This window comes from Convolutriloba macropyga, chromosome 4, assembly GCF_964194025.1.
Source record: "Convolutriloba macropyga chromosome 4, txConMacr16.3, whole genome shotgun sequence".
Taxonomy (NCBI): Eukaryota; Metazoa; Xenacoelomorpha; order Acoela; family Convolutidae; genus Convolutriloba; species Convolutriloba macropyga.
The window spans coordinates 53985079-54004699 of NC_134471.1; the positions used below are offsets into that span (position 1 = coordinate 53985079).

Consider the following 19621-nt stretch of genomic DNA (forward strand, 5'->3'; position numbering starts at 1 on the left):
CCAACAATCTGAATATTTTTTAACCCTAAAGTTCTGAAGATTATAATACGGTTCTAAAATACACCGTAAACTGATACCTATTTTCTCTTATCTGCCTAGCTTAATTGAATTCACCAAATCCGTATTGAAGCAGAGTACTAGCAAACTAAGACAAACTCGTTTTTCATTATTGAGCATTCGAGACAAAACAAAAATGTGAATGTGATTTTTCAAACAAGAATTACGATATGACTAATGATTAAAGCGTAAACACCATTAATTGTGCGTGCTAATGGTTTGACTTTAAATGATTCATTAATTAGTAACTTTGCTCAACACATAGTCTTTATCAATCTACTATATCTTACTGCGTTTTCTGAGCTCGTTTTTTCAGCCTGAAATTGTTTTCTGTGTAGTCAGGTCACTATATGAAAATTCAGAGAATGTCGGTTAAACATGGTTTTTTACTCATGATCATTAAACAATTGGACATGATCGTAGGACTTGACCGTATAAATTACAGAATGAAAAATTATTGTTCAGTGCTGAGATGAAATGTTAGCGACGCCAGTTGTTTATCCGATGTTTTTGTTTACTTCCCTTGTTGAAACCTACCGTGGGCGAGAGAGACTGGTTATCATGAAAGATCTTGCAAGATTCTCATAAAAGATGGTTATTATATAAATTCTGACATAATTCTTGTGAAATACGGTTATCTTGTACGATCTTAAAATATAAAAGATTATCTTGCAAGATTCTTGCAAGTTCGTTCACGTTGAGGTACATTCTCATTGGTTCTTTTGTGCGCAACTTTGTTCACTTAATGCATTGAAATTTTGAGAATTGGTTGCACGTAATTGAGTGATATTTTATGCTTTAATTTGATTGACAATTGCTTTTTAGAATGACAAATTTTGCATCCTCAGTTTCAAAATTTTAATTTTCAAGGAAGTGTACCTTCCAATTAATACCGGGTATTAAAGTATTAAACAAAAACATATATATATATATATATATATATATATATATATATATATATTTACTCTTTCAAGTTTTAGGCTATTGAAAAAAACTACATGTTCTTTCGTCATCGTCTCCAAATTGCTTTACGCGCAGTGTGTTGCTAAATGATGAACAGTAGCATTGCAAAATTCTACTTAAGTAGGACGATGATTTATCTTGTAAGAGCCATATAAGACCAATGTTTATCTTATGAGCATTTTGTAAGACGAATTTGTCAGAAACTCTCGAAAGGTGATGAATCATCTTGTACGATTCTGACAGAACATTACAAGATCTTACAAGATAACCATCCCCAGTTCACCCGGTTGAGGCCAAGTGTTTAATATATTGCAAATCATTACGTCACCAATCCTAAATATCAGCTTTTTCCGCGTATGCGAACATAAGTGACGACGTTTTGTCACCACTTCTCGCGTGGAAGAAATATGGCTAAATTTCAACGCAAATAGATAAGAAATGACCAATCGTGTATATCAGTGACAAATATTCCAAATTTTGAGTACATTTGAAATTGTTTACCTCACTGTCACTGTTGTCTGCGAAAGCCTATAAAACCTAATCTTAAAACATGGCAGACAATGCTGACATTTGCTAGCAAATTTGTTTGCTGAAAATGTAGGTTTGGCAACGTAATGATTGATTTACAATAATGTAATACATTTGCAAACAGGTTTCGCTAATTGGAAATTATTTTGTAAATTTTTGGAAATTCTCTCATTAATTTGAGTACAATTTTATAAATTTGACATCTTATAACTTTGCAAATTTGACCTAAGTTTGACATTACGTTTGGACTAGGGTTGCTCATAACGCCGCAGAGGAACCCCAAAGGAATGTGACTCCCGAATTTGTGTTTCCTTGAGCATATTGCGCATGTAAACCAAATCCACAAAAGTTTGTTAACCTCATGTATTAACACAGCACCCCAGATTTTAGTCAGGGCAAAATTTGCCACGACGGCTTAAAGGATACTTTTGCGACGTTATGTTTTAGAAAACTCTACATGTAAGTAATCGGTACACTTAGAAGGTTTGAATTTTATTTAAAGAAAGTTGGCATTTGCTTTGTTTTTCTGCCACCAGAATGTTTTCCTGTCGCAATCATCAACAATGCTTACTTATTATGATGACATCGCTGTTGTTTATAATAACTTGTTTTGTTTACTCCTCATTATTCTTCAACAATGAGTACAATGAATTCCCCATAATTATCATTCCTCAAAATCTGTCTCAAATATCTAATACCCTTTCATTTTCCTCTGAGAGAAAAAATTTTCCCGATAATGAAATGAAACCGTTGATTAACTATGAGCTAAATAGATCATTTGCGGATGAATATTGTCATCACTTATTAGATGTTAAAAAATGGGTTCCCAAAAATTCCCATTTAACACCTGTTATTTGCTATGCACCTGGAGATAATTATATAGCACGAGTATTAACCAAAAAAGGAAATTATGAGACTGACCTGCAGAAGAAATTTTTCAAGGATGTTTTTCCTAAATTTCCGAATGCGGCCTTTATGGATATTGGAGCAAATATTGGAGCATATACAATTTCAGCGGGAATTTTGGGTCGAAACGTGTTCGCATTTGAACCGATGCCAGAGACGTTGAAAAGTTTATCACACTCATTGGCTCTGAACCATTTACTTGATCGGGTTGTGGTTTACCCTTACGGACTTTTGGATATAAATTGCTGCGTCTACCCGGAATTGTTTGGATCTGGAGATAACAAAGGTATATGGCATGTATTTTCATCTCGTTCATTAATTTTTTTAAGAAAAAATTGAACCTCATAGCAAATTTTGTGTTCGATACCAATGAGTAATTTGTGTGCCTGCTAAATTTTTAACATGTGAGAGACTTTTTCAAAGTATTCCTTGGACATTTTTTTTAGCTCCCTATTGTTACAATTTCTCAAAAAGTTCCGATGTTTGTACAGTGAGATAAGAAGATAAACCTGGAGTGCAAAAACTAACCTCTAAGTAAAAGAAAATTTTGATTGAACACTGCCAGAAATAGGCTTGAAGAAGGCGACAATTAGTTGATTGAACTATGTTGTCTTCAATCAAAAAGGCGAAGATCAGAAATCCGCATTTAAACTTATATTTCCTGTAACCAAAACCTCTTTTGTAAAAAAAAAAACTAATAGATGTAAGTATAGATGTAAGAACAAAATACATTAAAAATGCAAAAATTGACATGAGTTCAAAAATTTAAAGAAAATACTTTCTGTTAATTCACAAAGTCCCCACCTAACTCACAATCACCTATTACCTTACGCTTGTATTAAAAAAGCAAAAATCATGAAGAAACCAATTACAAAGAAAATGAAGAACCCGAATTCGAAAATAAACTATCTAGAAGTCAGACGCATTTGAATTTTTTTTACTGCAAACTTGAATTAACAATTAACTTTGTAACCATGTTTATCGAAACAGCTGATCAACAGTTTTATGAATCAATTTTAATCAGGTGATTTCATTTTTGCACATGAAAAGTATGCTTCTATTCTCTCCACCTTGTTCAGGTGAGAAAAAATCGTGACTGGAGATGATAATAATATCTTCTAGTTAGACGCGTGTTTCATTTTACCTTGGTAAGTTTATTTTGCTGTATAGACATCCGAGACTATTATGGCGCGCGGGCAAGCAACATTACCGCAGACCCACGAATTACAAATACTGAGAGTGACTGAGCGAGACTGCAGAAACAATGGAAAATCCCTCCCACTGTTAGGTCTTGTCTTCTGAAAGTGACGCTATTCGTTTTAAGGTTTGCTTGAAAATGAAGACATACCTCCTAATGCTTCCGCTGCCAATGGCACGAACGCAATACCTTGCTGAGAACAGTTTTGTTCATGCGCCATAAACTATCGACCACCAGCTGCTTCAAATGTGTAAACTGACTTCTCAGCCGCATAAAGGATAATGTTTGCGTGCAAAGAAGACGGCACGGTAACATCAAGCAACAGTTTTTTTTTGTGGACGGCAGAGAAGAATAACTCTTTTTTAGAGCGAACTTTTGAAAAGAGTCGTATAATTTTGTGCATTCTACAGGGGAAAGACGGAACTGAAATGACTGTTTTTTGACAAAAAACTTGTCAAAATTTACACTGCATCTTTTAATTAGAACTCATAATGAGAAAACTGAAAGGAAAAATATTTTTTGTGAAACTTGCCAAGGATAGCATGTAGTAGCTCTTTATCTTAAAAATGATTGATTTTTGCATTTACTGCGTTTTTAGAACTCTTGTCAAAAATTCCATTAAAATTTTCGGTTCGGACCCTAACAGTGTGGAAACATTATGCACCAAGTTCCTAGAAGTTTACCAGCTGACTTATAGTTTCTTATATATTTACAACTCGACTTAAAAGAAATTTTTGGGAGAAATCCCATAATCTCATATGTGTTCATTCTGTCATTGTAATAACATTTGTGACTGAAATGGCAAATAAACGTTTCGCCTAAACTGAAGTTTAATGACGGCAATTTTTAAGGTAATGTTTTTAAAGGCAACAACTAGGATTCCGTTGGGTGTATAGGCAAAATTGATATTTAGGATTGCTAATTGCAATGAAAGAACAAATTTAAGTCCAAAAACAGCAGGCAAGTCTGGCATCATATAAAGGCCGTGCTCTAAGAGCAGCCAATGGTAGCAAAACCCAACTGCAACCAACTTGTGAGAATCTTAACTTTAAACAGCCGACCTGCAAAATCTTACATTCTTACAAGATGTGCATTAAACACGCAAATTCATACTAGTATAGTCTGCAACGTGTACATTACGACGCAGAGGTATACCCCAAAAATTCCGCCTTTTGTAAAATTGGCTCGAAAATTAGATACATACAATAAACGAATTTAGGAGACATCCTTTGTATCTTACTTTTCGCAATAGGGGTTCCGCCAATTTTGCGAAATAAAAGATCATTCGGAACGAAAAGTAGGTTCAGCACGTTTCCGCTCAATTTAGGTATCTATTATTCGCGCGTATTTTGAGCATGCAATAAGCACTGTAATACAGATTTAATTGAAGCTTTCAAAGCTTTAAAGTGCTTCAAATACAAGCAACATCAAAAACTGATTTTTTTCCGGAAAATCTCTCGCACATCAAAGGCTTGGTATATCAATGTGGGACTGGCCGATTTAAATAAGTTGTAATAAATAGTACTAATAAGTAGTAATAAGCAGTACTAAAGTACTATAAGTAGTAATCAAGTAGTAAAAGAGAACTACTAGCAGTAGTAATTGAGGCGCAATTAAATAAGTAGTAAAAAAGTTAGGCTTAATTGCGGATTATATGCGAAATCGAGCTACATTGCGTGTGGAAAATCGATACATAAATGGAGCAGATGCGTGATACAAGTCGTGCGAAAAATAGGTTTTAAAGTTTGCACTTGAATTTTGCGGCTAGGATTAGGACTCCTTTGCGAACACGGGTTGCTAATTTCCCTTCCATTTTGCCTGTTTCTGCTAAAGTAGCTTTTTTCCGCAATATTGTTCCATTTTCAATGTATTAACATAGTAAAAACGAACACGAGATACACGCATCGGGCATATCTGCCCGTGACGATTTGGGTATACCTCTGCGTCGTAATGTAAGGTAATTGAATATACCCAAACTTAGTTTAACCCATAACTAAATGTGGTTATAATTTAACCAATAATAATGAACTTTAAAGTTACACTGCCATCAACTAAACTTAAAAAAATTAAAACAAACAACTCTTGTTTCTGGAATTGAAAAAACTGTCGAGACAGAACTACTAAATAGTGATTATGTTCGATTATTGTGATTGTATGTGAACACCATGAAAATTTTTGATTCATAGATTGTCCAGTAGACCTCAGGTCTCAAATTAAAGGTAAATATTTTTGAAAAGTCCTTTTAGTCTGTTCAGATTGAAGAATTTTTTTCCAGATTCTTCGTGAACAGAAAATTCCATAAAAAAATTGCTTGTGCAAGCGTTGTTCTGAGTTAGGTGTACGCACTCACAAACGTTAAGGTGAAATTACTTGAAAAGAATTGAACTTTACCTTAAATTGAGTTAAGAAAAAAAATACATTAAAGACGTTCAGGCAAATCTAGCTCAATTTTTACTGTTGTAGCGTATCGTTTATAGTAAATTTTTATCCTTCACTGAAGGAAAAAAGAATTGACAGTCCAGAATCCATTGAGAAAGCAAACAAAACATCGCCGTCAGTGGTTACTTGAAAAAGTGTAAGTGTCTATCTGACCACTGCCTAAATATTTTTTTTATTTATTCAACTAAAATAGTTTCCAAGACGCACTTGTCTTGATTACAGAAACCACCTTTAACTGCCGATATGGGGTCACCACATGAGCATTGAACGTTAACAGTACCTTGATAACTTGCATTGATGATCGAAGAAAATTTGCTTGAGCTCTTACGATTTACCTTATAATTTAGGGTAAATATTAACTTATGCATAAGGTAAATATCCGAAATGGTAGATTGAGGTTAAAGTTCAGGTGGTGCCCCCTTAAATTTTAGATAGTTTTTAGGTAAAATTGGGATAAACTAAAAATATTAGTAAGATGAGGCAAAGTTACCCGAACGTTTCAGCTAAGCTAAGTATTGTTTCGGGCATATTTATCTAAACTTTGTTTATTATGTGGTTTTTCACTATAATTTTGACTACTTAAACACAGCTGGGATCGAATTCCTAAAAGTTTTTTTTTTACAAAATAGCCCCATTCTTCTTGGTTTTTCTGTTGAAGCGCAAGCGTTGCAAGAGACGTTTTCCCTTGGTGAAACTAGCGATTGCAGTGAAATCTGTATACAAACCAGCCGCAATCTAAAAAATTTTTAGGTAAATTTACCTGCAACGTTTGCAGTTAAGCAAGTTTGCAGGTAACATAACCTGCAAAATTACCTACAAAAATGATATGTGCATTTTAACTAGAATACGTTACCTAGAATTTACCTGCAAACTCAAACAAAAATCTTATAATAGGTATGTAGATTTTGACTTGAAAAAACATTCAAAAACTCTCATTGATGTTTACAATAATATTCCCCAATGAAGAATTAGATTGTTAGAAAAGTGAGACGGAGCACAAAATTAGAAAATTTCAGCAGAAATTATGATGCCCTATCAGCTATAATCATTTCTGTCGTTAAATAGTTTTTGGCATGCTCCTCTCAACTTTTATTATTGTTTGCATGACTAAAATTGACTTTTCAGATAATAAGGGGCGGGAAAGTGGTGTAGAAAGTTGTTAAAACAGAACTCATATTTTGTTTAAGTCGTGTACTATGTGCATAGCGAGCTGAGACCCATAATTAGTTACAGTATAATGGGATGTGCAAATTGATAACCTGGTCATACCAGGTTTTTCTGCGCACCCGACAACAGCTACTCAATTATTCTTAATCAGAATGGTGCCAAAAATGTTCAGGTAAATTGATTATAAAAGGCAGGTATATTTACCTAGAATTTGCAAGTAAATTGTTCTTTAGTGCAACTTACCTGCAAGCAATCCCAAAGACATGCAATTCTGGGTAATTTTGCCTGCAATGTACATAGAAATTGCGGTGTTAGCCAAATTGTTTCTAGGTAGATCTACCTGTAAAAATTGTAAATTGTCTGTAAAAATTGCAGGTAGAATTACCTAGAAATTTCATTTTGCAGGTAATTTTTAGGTGAAAATACCGGCAAATTCTCTAGGTATCTTGTAAGCAAATTTACCTAGAATTTACCCGCAAAATTTTTTCTAGGTAATTCTACCTGCAAACCGTGTATGCAATTTGCAGGTAGAATAACCTGGAATTTTTTTTGCAGGTAAAATTCTAGGAGGATAACACTGCAATTTTTAGGTACATTGCAGGCATATTTACCTAGAATTGCAGATATTAGGGATTTCTCGCAGGTAAGTTGCAGTAAAGAACAATTTACTCGCTAATTCTAGGTAAATATACCTGCAATTTATAATCAATTTACCTGCCAATTTGTGGCACCATTCTGATTAAAAATAATTGAGAAGCTTCTGTCGGGTGTGCAAGAAAAACTGGTATGACCAGGTTAACAATTTTGGGCCTCCCATTATGAGTGCAGGTTATAATGGCTGTAAGCTGCAATTAGACTAAGTTTTTGTCCGTTTTCTGGTAATATAAACAGTAGCTTGTTGTTCTTCTTGAATAAATAGCATATTTAACCAAAAGTTTAAAAATGCTTGCAAAAACGAAGAAACAGTAACATGACTCTAGTAACATAACTAAGAAATCATTTAAACATGACTATATTCAATTATCTGTTATTGTGATTGCATTCATTTGTTTAAATCTTAGCTCGGGAATGACATCTGATTAGGCTTTATAGAGTTTTACTATCACGCTGTCACAGTTCAGAACTAACTCAGAACAAACAACTCAACACGCAATTGAGATCTGGCTACGTAACTGGGCAAACATGAGATTTGAACTCGTGCGAGCAGGGGGGGGGGGGTTGCAAACGCAATGCGTACGGATATGTTATCCACATTTGCTATTAATAAAGCCCAGTTCACATTTTTTCCAGCTTAGAAATGAGAGTATTTTTCGTACGTCAAATCGCTGGTCCACTAATTGGCACAAGCAAGACGATACGATAGAGCGATGGTAACTAAGAACACATGATTCAACACAAGAAATGGAGTATAATGGCAAGGCGGTGCAGGAGGTGTAGAAACAGTTTCCATTATAATTTCATCTGGACAGCAATACAGCAGAATTTATTCAATCATTTGACGCGCAGTCATTTGTGTTTGGCACGTGACACCTTTCTACTCCAGGAAGCATTTCTTTCCATGGGATTAGGATCAAAGGCGCACCAAATCAAAAAGATTTGACCTCACAAATTCCTGACCAAGTGAACCCTAGTCAATACAGTATGGTTAGGTTGTACGAATCTTCCAGTTTCTGGCAGAAAACTTGCTATCTTGCTAGATTCTGCAGAAAATGATGATCTGACAGAATCTGTTAAAGCAACGTTTTATCAGGTAAAACATGTTAGAATAACAGGCCTTCTGACAGAAATCGAGTGTCAAAATGACAGTTAAATTACTGGACTCTACTTGGGTCTGGGAGCTGAGCTTGTGGAGCATGGGTAGGAGGAAAAATAGAAGAACGAAAACTGAGAAGAGCAAACTTTTTTCGTATTAGTTGTTCATTTTTATCTATCTTTGTTGTCATAGCAACTACTTAAAGTTCTAGTTCGAATTATAGCTTGTAACGTGAGAAAAAGGAATAAAAAGAGGAAATAACAATAGCAACCCAACAAGCAATCCAGAAAATTCGCCTTAGCAAGCGGCTTTCTTTCTATAACTCAGCCAAACTATGCCAGAATAAGCTGATTTGAGCAGCATATAACGTTTTATGGTGCCTTGTACTTTGAAAACTCTTGATCAGTAAATTCACACTGTGTCTTGTACCAAAAATTATTCTTGAGCAGTAAATTAGATGTTACTTTGTCCTGTATCTTCGAACTACATGACTTGCATTTCAAATGTTACATACCCCAGCTTCTGGTTTTTCAATTTGTGAGGACGAAGAACAAAAACCCTACTTATTTTTTTATATATTTTTGCATAAACAGATCAAAGATTTCGAACTGCTGAAAGGAATTGGGCAGTGTTAAGCTTTCCTGGTTACATTCTTTTGGGAGAGCAGCAACCGTTACAGTTATTCCACCGACCCGGCCAGAAGAAAGCAAACCGCTGTCGTCCAAACTGTTTACCGAAGTGCCAAGCGCTCATCCAAACACCAACGAGGCAAATCAATAAGTGCAGTTCATTAAGATGGCTGATGTGGAAAACTCGACACAAGCTAAAAGCTAACAAGATTTCTACCGGTTTTCACTTGAAAAACTTGACAAGAAGATTGATAGAAGATTTTGAGGCTAAGCATACACTCGGCTACAAAGTAGTTAAAGATTCAGATGGGCCCTAATTTTGTTAGTTTAAAATTGTTTATCTAAGAACCTAAATCTGTTTAAGAACAAACTAATCGCCTCTTAGAAGAGAAACCACCCAAGCAATTACATTCTTTTGGGAGAGCAGCAACCGTTACAGTTAATCCACCGACCCGGCCAGAAGAAAGTAAAGTGCTGTCCAAGCTGTTTACCGAAGTGCCAAGCGCTCATCCAAACACCAATGAGGCAAATCAATAAGTGCAGTTCATTAAGATGGCTGATGTGGAAAACTTGACACAAGCTAAAAGCTAACAAGATTTTTACCAGTTTTTACTTGAAAAACTTGACAAGAAGATTGATAGAATAATTTGAGGCTAAGCATACACTCGGCTACAAAGTAGTTACAGATTCAGATGGGCCCTAATTTTGATAGTTTAAAATTGTTTACTTAAGTAACTTAAATCTGTTTAAGAACAAACTAATCACCTCTTAGAAGAGAAACCACCCAAGCAATTACATTCTTTTGGGAGAGCAGCAACCGTAACAGTTAATCCACCGAACCGGCCAGAAGAAAGCCAGCTGCTGTCCAAACTGTTTACCGAATTGCCAAGCGCTCCTCCAAACACCAAAGAGGCAAATCAATAAGTTCAGTTCATTAAGATGGCTGATGTTGGAAAACTCGACACAAGCTAAAAACTAACAAGATTTCTACCGGTTTTTACTTGAAAAATTTGACAAGAAGATTGATAGAAGAATTTGAGGCTAAGCATACACTCGGCTACCTAGTAGTTACAGATTCAGATGGGCCCTAATTTTGTTAGTTTGAAATTGTTTATCTAAGTAACTTAAATCTGTTTAAGGACAAACTTGTCACCTCTTAGAAGAGAAACCACCCAAGCAATTACATTCTTTTGGGAGAGCAGCAACCGTTACAGTTAATCCACCGACCCGGCCAGAAGAAAGCAAAGTGCTCTCAGAGCTGTTTACCGAAGTGCCAAGCGCTCATCCAAACACCAACGAGGCAAATCAATAAGTGCAATTAATTAAGATGGCTGATGTGGAAAACTCGACACAAGCTAAAAGCTAACAAGATTTCTCCTGGTTTTTACTTGAAAAACTTGACAAGAAGATTGTTAGAAGAGTTTGACGCCAAGCAGACACTCGGCTACAAAGTAGTTAAAGATTCAGATGGGCCCTAATTTTGTTAGTTTAAAATTGTTTACTTAAGTAACTTAAATCTGTTTAAGAACAAACTAATCACCTCTTAGAAGAGAAACCACCCAAGCAATTACATTCTTTTGGGAGAGCAGCAACCGTTACAGTTAATCCACCGACCCGGCCAGAAGAAAGCAAACTGCTGTCCAAACTGTTTACCGAAGTGCCAAGCGCTCATCCAAACACCAACGAGGCAAATCAATAAGTGCAGTTCATTAAGATGGCTGATGTGGAAAACTCGACACAAGCTAAAAGCTAACAACATTTCTACCGGTTTTTACTCGAAAAACTTGACAAGAAGATTGATAGAAGAATTTGAGGCTAAGCATACACTCGGCTACAAAGTAGTTAAATATTCAGATGGGCCCTAATTTTGTTAGTTTAAAATTTTTTACTTAAGTAACTTAAATCTGATTAAGAACAAACTAATCACCTCTTAGAAGAGAAACCACCCAAGCAATTACAGATACCATAAACAAACGCCTAAGTCCAAACTCACAGAAAACAAGCCAGTCAAGGAGAAAAACAAAAGTGGCAGTCTTAGGAATAGGATACTGCGGGAAATTTTACGATGCTGCCTCGAACATCATTGAGAAGAAGTTTGAAGACCATATGTCATCATCGAGGCGCAACCCGAAAAAGTAAGTAACACTAATCGAATAAAAGCACGCGATTCAGCAAGCTGGATATATTCTTTGGTCATGCTTTCTGGATTCTTGAACGTACTCAGAGAGTGCAAACAAGTTGGCGATCAATAATCAATTCAACATTGTGATTGGCAGTTGACCAGCTACCAAAAGAGAAGTGGTGGTTCTGTGTTGTGGAGAAGGGCGATAAATGGCCCAATATAATCGAGTGTGCAAATTGGCTATCTTGGTTGCCGATTGTTTACGAAAAAGTTTCGGCGTTCAAAGGAGAACGCGAGAATGAAGACCAGCCCAACATAAAGAACAACATCTACCCTCAAAGACATCAATTTTCAGTACGATATCGAAACTAAATGAATTGTAGACAACCACAAGCGATCAATGTTTTCTTGCTTAGGGCTATCAAAAAATTTAGCGTTGTCCTTTTTTCAAGAGTATGAGCAAGCAAGATCGGTATTCCGAAGTATTAAGGCATCCGTGGTTACGGATGCTTGGGGTAAAAGACACGCAACCAAAGATTTCAAAGTCCGAGCGTGTGGTATCAATTGATGTAACAAAGAAACACAACATACTGCTGCACTCAGATAGCCAAATGGACGAAAGCAACTAAGCTTTCGGAATCAACATCCTGCAAGAGAAGCAAAGCCACCAGTTTTCTCAAGATAGTTCCAGTATCGGTTCGGAGCTGTCACAAAAGGCTGCAAGCGCACAAGTTCCTCAATAGTGGACAGTGGCAATGGTATCTTTCATCGACTAAATGTCAAAGAACAACTACAGGCTCGCAGATTGGATTTCGCTTTGAACTCAGCTGGAATACAAAGAGCGCAAGCTCTGATAACATAAAAGACTGCAATTGCAAACCGGCAATCTTAATGAGGAACAAAAATTATTATGACTGCAAGATCTGAAGAAAAATTCAGCAGCCATATAGGTTTCCTCCTGAAAACAAAGTTCAACTAAAAAGAAATGTTTATCGTCCCTGGACAAGATGTCTACAAAATGCAACGATCAGATTGCTATAAAATAGAAACGCGAAGTGAGCTTGTTGCTATCCTAACTGAATAATGGTGGTTAGTCAGTGGCTCAATGACAGGACAGAAATAGCAAAGTGTTTGTCAGAAAATGTGGGAGTTGCGGAAAATTGTCAAATTTGTTGGGACATAGAGATCTATGCTTCCATGAAAATGTGGTCAGTCACTCGAAGACCGAGAAAAAGTTCACGGGATTTTAGAGAACACAACATGGTGTAGAGACGAGTAGTACGAAGCTTACAGGCTCTGGACTAAACAAGTACCTAACCATCCTAACAAATAATAACATACCAGATTTTGACAGCTCCACTCTTTGTAGAGGAGGTTACATAGGAACAGAAACCTGGAAGAATTGTGTACTAGTAAATAGATAGAGTCGTCGAAAAAAATTTTGTGAAAGTACTGAGCTAATCAGAAACCAAAAGTCTTGTGTAAATGAAATGTTTTTGCCACTACATCCAGTGCTAGATCTAAAGTAGCCCGACAAAGTTTGCCTTGAGACCAAGGCTGCTTATAATAAAGTGTGATTGAATGACAAGCTACTGGCCAGATCTTATTGACTGCATGGTTTGTATTTAAAAATTCTGAAATTTTTTGAAGGACCATTAGCCCCGCCCTCACAGCAGATATTGAACCATTGTTTCAGCAAATGAGGAGAGTACCACCTTGAGTTTTCTTTGAAGAATAATAACAAACAAAGTCGTGCAAGTTTACGGGTATCGGCGGACCGTAGTGGGCGCAAAGAGTTCCGCAACTTGCGCAAATTATGTGCTGAAACTATGCTTTGGAATCGATAATGATGACTAATTTCCTGTCGCAGCAAAAGCAGTTCAGAAACATTTTTAGAAGGATTTAATCAAATAAGTAGAAACAAAGAAAAAAATATCATTGTTTTAATTCAGATACCTCTTCACTCAAAACATGGATTTGAGCTGAAGAAAAGATCCACAACCATGTTGAATTAAACACAAACAAAACGGAACGAAACCAATCGAGGTTACCTCTATCTAAACACATACAAGTCATCTGTACTTGGCCTTCAATTTGATCTTGCTGACGATAGTTGTCAGGTATGCAGAGGTACCAACAAACAAGTTGAGGCTCCTTTAACCGAGCAGAAAATCTTGTCTATTGTGTCTTCAGCATTCAACCCACATGGAGTTTTAGCTCCAATCGCAATTCACATGAAATGAATCCTGATAAACATTGAGACTAAACTTGGAAAAACATTGGGACAGCAAATTTGAGCCGGTTCAAAAACAGAATTCTTAAATTGGAAGAAAACCTCTTTTTTGTAGCTTAAACCAGCATAGACAGAAGACACTTCAATACACTGAAGAAAAAATTCAATTGTTTGCTAAATCATCTGAAGTCACGATGTGCGCGGTAGCAGATCTTTGTTTGCAACCAAAAATTTTTTATCTGATATAGCATTTTTAGTTTAAACTTTCAGAAGAGCATCGATCAGGCATATTTCAATGCCACGCTTAGAACTTCTAGCAGAGATCATGGCTTTGAGATTGAAAGATAAGATTGTCCAGAACAACGGGATCAAGATACACAGTTGCAGTTCCTGCTCGGACTCAACCACAGTTTTGAAAAGCATACATAGCTTTCATCGCAAATAGCAGTTCTTTGTGGCCAATTGACTGGCTTAGATAATGCACAAAACGAATTTGCAACAGTGGAAATATGTCGGTTATATTTCCAATCTTTTTCACATGGCAAGAGAGCAGTTAATGATGAGGAAATCAAGGAAAACGATTGGCGTATGATGAGAGACTCAAGGCGTCAAGCAGGAATTAAGTAAAGAAAAACCTTCTACGAAAATATTTTGTATTGATCAAAGAGAGAAGGGAAAGAAAAACTTTTTTATCTTTGCACAGGAACAGTTTGCCGAACAGCTGAAATCTTTTAGAGCTGGAAAGAGTATCTAAAAACAGCAAGATTTTACAGATTTCATCATTCAATGACAAAAAGGAACTTAGATTTTTGAGGCAAAAACTGAAACATAATTCAGTGCAAAGCACCTAGTAATTTCACATTGGAAACATCAATTTGTTAATTTATTGATGCGTAACGAGCACAAAAGCATTTTTTCTGAAGGAACTCAGCATATGAGAAACATAATTCAGCAGCAGTTCCGGATAATTGGTGTAAGAAAAGCTTTGCTTTCAATAAAAAAGATACGTTGAGGCAGCGCACAATCGATGAGTCTTGTGATGGATATCTTATTTGCAGCAAGTACTTTTGCTTTAGCAGCTTTTACAAATGTTGCAGTAGACTACTTCTGCCCTTCAAGTGAGAATTGGGCACAGAAAAGAAAAGCGATGCTATTGTTTGTTCACGTGTCTAAGAGTAAGAGCCGTGCAATTAGAAATACCACCCTAATTGGACACTGACTGTTGTTTGAACTCATTTATGAGGTTATTCAGACAAAGAAACAAAGCGATAAGAAAATCAGAGAGAAAGAGAGAAAACTGATTGCTTCAAATCGACACAATAAAGAAAAGATTGAACAACATTTAGTTCAACAAGGGCTCAGATGTTACTTTTTTCACCCCAGAGTACCCACTTCAGAGTATTGTGAGAACGACTGGTTAGAAGAGGCTTGAAAACAACGTAGGGTGAGTTGGGGATCCGATCAGTTACGGAAGATGTTCTTTTAACCACAATGTGTCATGTTGACCAAACCTTGAATGCCAGACCATAGACCCAAGTAATAAGTGATGGAAACGATTTGGAAGACATCACTCCAAATCACACCAAATGTTTTTCTGCTATAGTTACCACTCACAAAAATTCTTATGGTTATCGGCGGCTACTTCGACAAAACGCAGGCCTAATCCAATATCATCTGGTATAAATTGGAAAAAATTATCTGTCAATTTTGAATAATCGGCAGAATTGGGAATGCGAATCAAGCAAAAACGTGACTGAAGGTGATATTATTTTCTTGACTTAAGAGAGTGACAAACGACGGCATCACAACTTTGATTGAGTTACTTACAAAAACTATCGAGTGTTGCTACTGCGCAATTCAATCTGCAATCGTCCTAACGATGGACGTACTCTACAAGAGGCTTGTCGTGAAGCTCGCTCCTGTTTTCAGTGGATGAGGATGTGTTCACGAAGGAAATCAAGGCCAATGATATTGAAGCTGAGCTTGCTTAGCATGAGTAGGAGGGGAAAATATAAGCACACAAAATTAGAAGTGAAAAGAGTCGTTAAATTGGGCGATTAACTGTAAATGCGCAGTAATAGGAAAAAAGCAATACAGTTCTGATCGAATAAACCGAAAAGAAAATCCATGCGAAAAATGTTCATTATTGTATAAGAAAATTTTGCAGTAAATTTTTTTGCAAAAGTGTAAACTGGTTTCCTTTGCGATTTATCTGTTTTCACTATTTTATAACTGTTATTACACCTATATATTAATTATCATTCACTACATTAAAGTTATGTGTTCAAAAATGATTTCTTTTCAGGTGCTACACGACTGATAAAAGACCCAAATTGCACCCAAAATAATGGCATTAAGATTGCCACCCTGGATGATTTTCTGCCGACTTTGAAGCGACTTAACATATCTGAAGTCATAATCAAAATGGACATCGAAGAGGCAGAACCCTATGCAATAACGGGTGGTCAGAACTTTCTAGAACAAATTGACATTCCTTTCTTCACTATGGAGTTTCGGATTATGGCAGATACGCTCCGATCAGAAAAACCAGAGGACCAGCCAAGGAAGCAGGCTATTCGTAAAATGTTGGAACTTATGGGACGTAAATTTTACCCAACATCAATCAGTGGAAAACGACAAAAAATATCAAACGTAATGATACACAATATTTAAAATAAATAAATCAAGCTCACAGACCATGAAACTCAGAAATTTTTAGCATTACAACCCAGGCTTAGACCTCAACTTATGAAAAGACTTTATAATTCTAGTAGGGGGTACAATATTGACTATAAATACACGGTCCAGCTCCTAGTTAATGTCGAGGTAAAGTCTTTTCATGGGTCCAGATAAGGTCTTTCATGGGTCCAGATAAGGTCTTTTCAGATAAGGTCGAGGATAGTCATTTCATGAGCCGAGGATTGTATTCGGTCGACCATGGTCTTTTCATAAGTCGAGGCGTGAACCCGGGAAGTCTAAAGGTTTTAGTCTACCCAAAACGAAATTTCAATAACAAATACAAAGTAGTGTTGGCTTACAAGATCTGAATTGCATGGTCTGGAGAGCGCTGAAACTATGCATAGTTGATTTTTCCAATAACTTCAAGATTGGACAAATCACCTATTTAACCAATTAGGGGGTAAATCAGAAGTAAGTATGGACTACATTTTCTGTTTAGTAAAATACAAAAGTGGACAACACTGTCAAAAATTTGTATATATAAAATTCGGTATATATTAGTATATATTAGTATATATAAAAAATTGGTGGTACTGTTAGACGACTGCACGGAGAACATATTAACAAAAAAGATTTACATATTCAGCTCAGCTGGTTTGGATCTCGCAGTTCTGCAGAATAGGATGGTTTGAGAATAACCCGCAGTTAATGTTTTTTTGCGCAATGAAAAACAGTAATTTCAGACCAGGGATAAGGTGCCCGAGGTAAATGTGACCCGGAAAAAAATATTGAAAGCAGGAGAAATAAAATCTTCAACGCTTGACTTTTCAATAGTTCACCGCATTCAGGGCTCGAGCTGATTTTCAAGCAATATATCTTATATAAGCAATCTAGATTAATAACACTGCAAAATCCTTTTCCCCATTAGTCAGCAATTTAAGCCTGATTAGCATATGACGAGAAGTTAGCTTTTTTCATAGTTTTTTTTTCAAAAATAAGGACAAACACGTTGTATGATAATCACGTACTAATAATAGTTGATAAGTATAAGTGTTGACAAAAGTGAACAAATCAATTTGGCTTCGATAGAATCTAGCATTCAATTTTGCTTGTCATGCTGTTCTGACTTCACGGCTTGGCTTGGCCTTGAGTTGATTTGCTAATTTGTGCAGCTCAGCGTTCACAATCTTATAACAATAAAAAATGCAATTTTGTGTTTTCTATTTAGATTTGAAATTTCAATTTTTTTTATTTTTAACATTTTTATATTTGAAACAACTGATTTCGTATGTCATAAAAAACTGAAAAACGTCACGTGTCTAAGATTTTCAGGGGTTGTATAATATATCCGCTGAGCTACCTGCATATAGTTTGAACTTTTTTCCTTAGAATGAGAAAAAAAACTCGACCGCAACGAGCTCGCGAGAATCTTGAAAGATCATCGTTTGGCCTCGCCTAGGGTTGTTACCGGTTAAATGACTGAAATTTTTAAATAAAAAACTTTAACTCAAATCCCAGCGGTAACCTAATATTAAATAGTGGAAAGTGTTGAGTAATCTGTTGTGGCGTCGAATCTGGTAACTAAATGTTATCGGCTCCAAGTCAAATTGAAGCTATTTTTTTCTTTCTTCATAAATGCAGTTCTCTCTGATACTTACATATAATTTCAGGGTATTAATATGATACTTTTTTATAACATTCAATAACTTTATAGGGAGATGTTATACGCCGTAGTCTAAGAACAGGTTTTCTTGTTTCAAAAATTGTTCACCAAAAAGCTTTTCACAAAGAAAATTTTTATCGAGAAAGCCACGCGACGTTTCGTTTCCAGGGTCAATTTGGCAGATTTAGGAGGCATGTATAAGTTTAATAAGATAAATAAGCGTATTTCGTTTTGTAAATTTAATAGTAGAGGGCATTTTCTGCAACGTCGTGGAGAGCATTTTAAATTGAATTTGCTGTTATCTTTCCCGCCTTCGAGACATTATTACGATATAAGATGAATTAAAATGTGGCTCGTATTTACCATGTGAGAGAAATCAAAACCATATGATGATTAAGAAAAAATAGAGGTAATAGAGAGCCATTTTGGTAATCAAACTGCTAAATCAACCCTGTTAGCGATTCATTATGATTTTAAATTTTCAAAATGATACTGAAGAACGCGCTGTTTCAGACACCGTATTAAAGCAACCTATTTATAAATGGACGAATCTATTTGTAAAACTCGCTTTGAACAAATATGATTTATTTTTTCAACATTTGTTGCAATTCTTGCATAGTTTTGCAGTGGACTACGACAAATTTGCAAACCGTGAACTTAAAAAACATAAAAAGGAAACAGTTTAAATGTTGTGTATCATTTTAATTCGACATGACAGGCTCACAACTGGCCAAAAGACATATCATGGTGGAAAAAGAATCCATTGTGAGCAGGAAACAAGAGAAACTGTTACAGGTTCTTCGAACAGCTCATCGAGTACCGTACGGAAAATTGTGAATAAAATGTCACTAATATACACTATATATACAACTTTTTTTCTGAATGTCAACAGGCGTATATAGTAATCTCTCTGTTGCTACTTTATAATAATTTAAAAACCACGTGGTAATTTCTGTTTATTATACTCAGTTTTGTATTTGAATCCAAATTGTTCAGCAGTGGCGTTTTTTGTGAAGGTTGAGTGACATCATATCAAAAGGTGTTCTACTTCTCTGAACTAAGATATCAACAAGTTTATTTGATTTTCAGTGCGTTGTCACCATTTGCGATCGCGCTGTTTATCTAAACGTCCAATCTGTCTCATAATAGATGATTCTGTAACGTAAAGGTTGTCTTCAACTGTACTTCAAGATAATAGTGAACTTGTTATTCAAAAATGAGATAAGTGTTTTTGCATTTTTGTTTCTAAAAAGTCGTCTGAAAATTTAATTTTGCTTTCGTGAA

General features: G+C 35.8%; 1 protein-coding gene across 1 annotated transcript; it reads left to right on the plus strand.

Annotated features, from left to right (window-relative positions):
- Nucleotides 1–386: 386 nt before the first annotated feature.
- Nucleotides 387–19335, plus strand: LOC142338516 (uncharacterized). Its single transcript, XM_075388300.1, has 4 exons — nucleotides 387–399; nucleotides 2085–2740; nucleotides 16301–16647; nucleotides 19056–19335. The coding sequence occupies exons 2-4, from the start codon at nucleotides 2086–2088 to the stop codon at nucleotides 19104–19106; spliced, it is 1053 nt and encodes a 350-aa protein (XP_075244415.1). The 5' UTR covers nucleotides 387–399; nucleotide 2085; the 3' UTR covers nucleotides 19107–19335.
- The last annotated feature ends 286 nt before the right edge of the window (nucleotides 19336–19621 follow it).

Excerpts from the sequence above, each read along its gene's own strand:
- LOC142338516 (XM_075388300.1), top strand. The coding sequence starts at position 2,086 with ATGTTTTCCTGTCGCAATCATCAACAATGCTTACTTATTATGATGACA. Across the intron at positions 2,741-16,300 it reads TGGATCTGGAGATAACAAAG|GTGCTACACGACTGATAAAA; the intron begins GTATATGGCATG and ends ATTTCTTTTCAG. Across the intron at positions 16,648-19,055 it reads AACGACAAAAAATATCAAAC|GCTCACAACTGGCCAAAAGA; the intron begins GTAATGATACAC and ends TCGACATGACAG.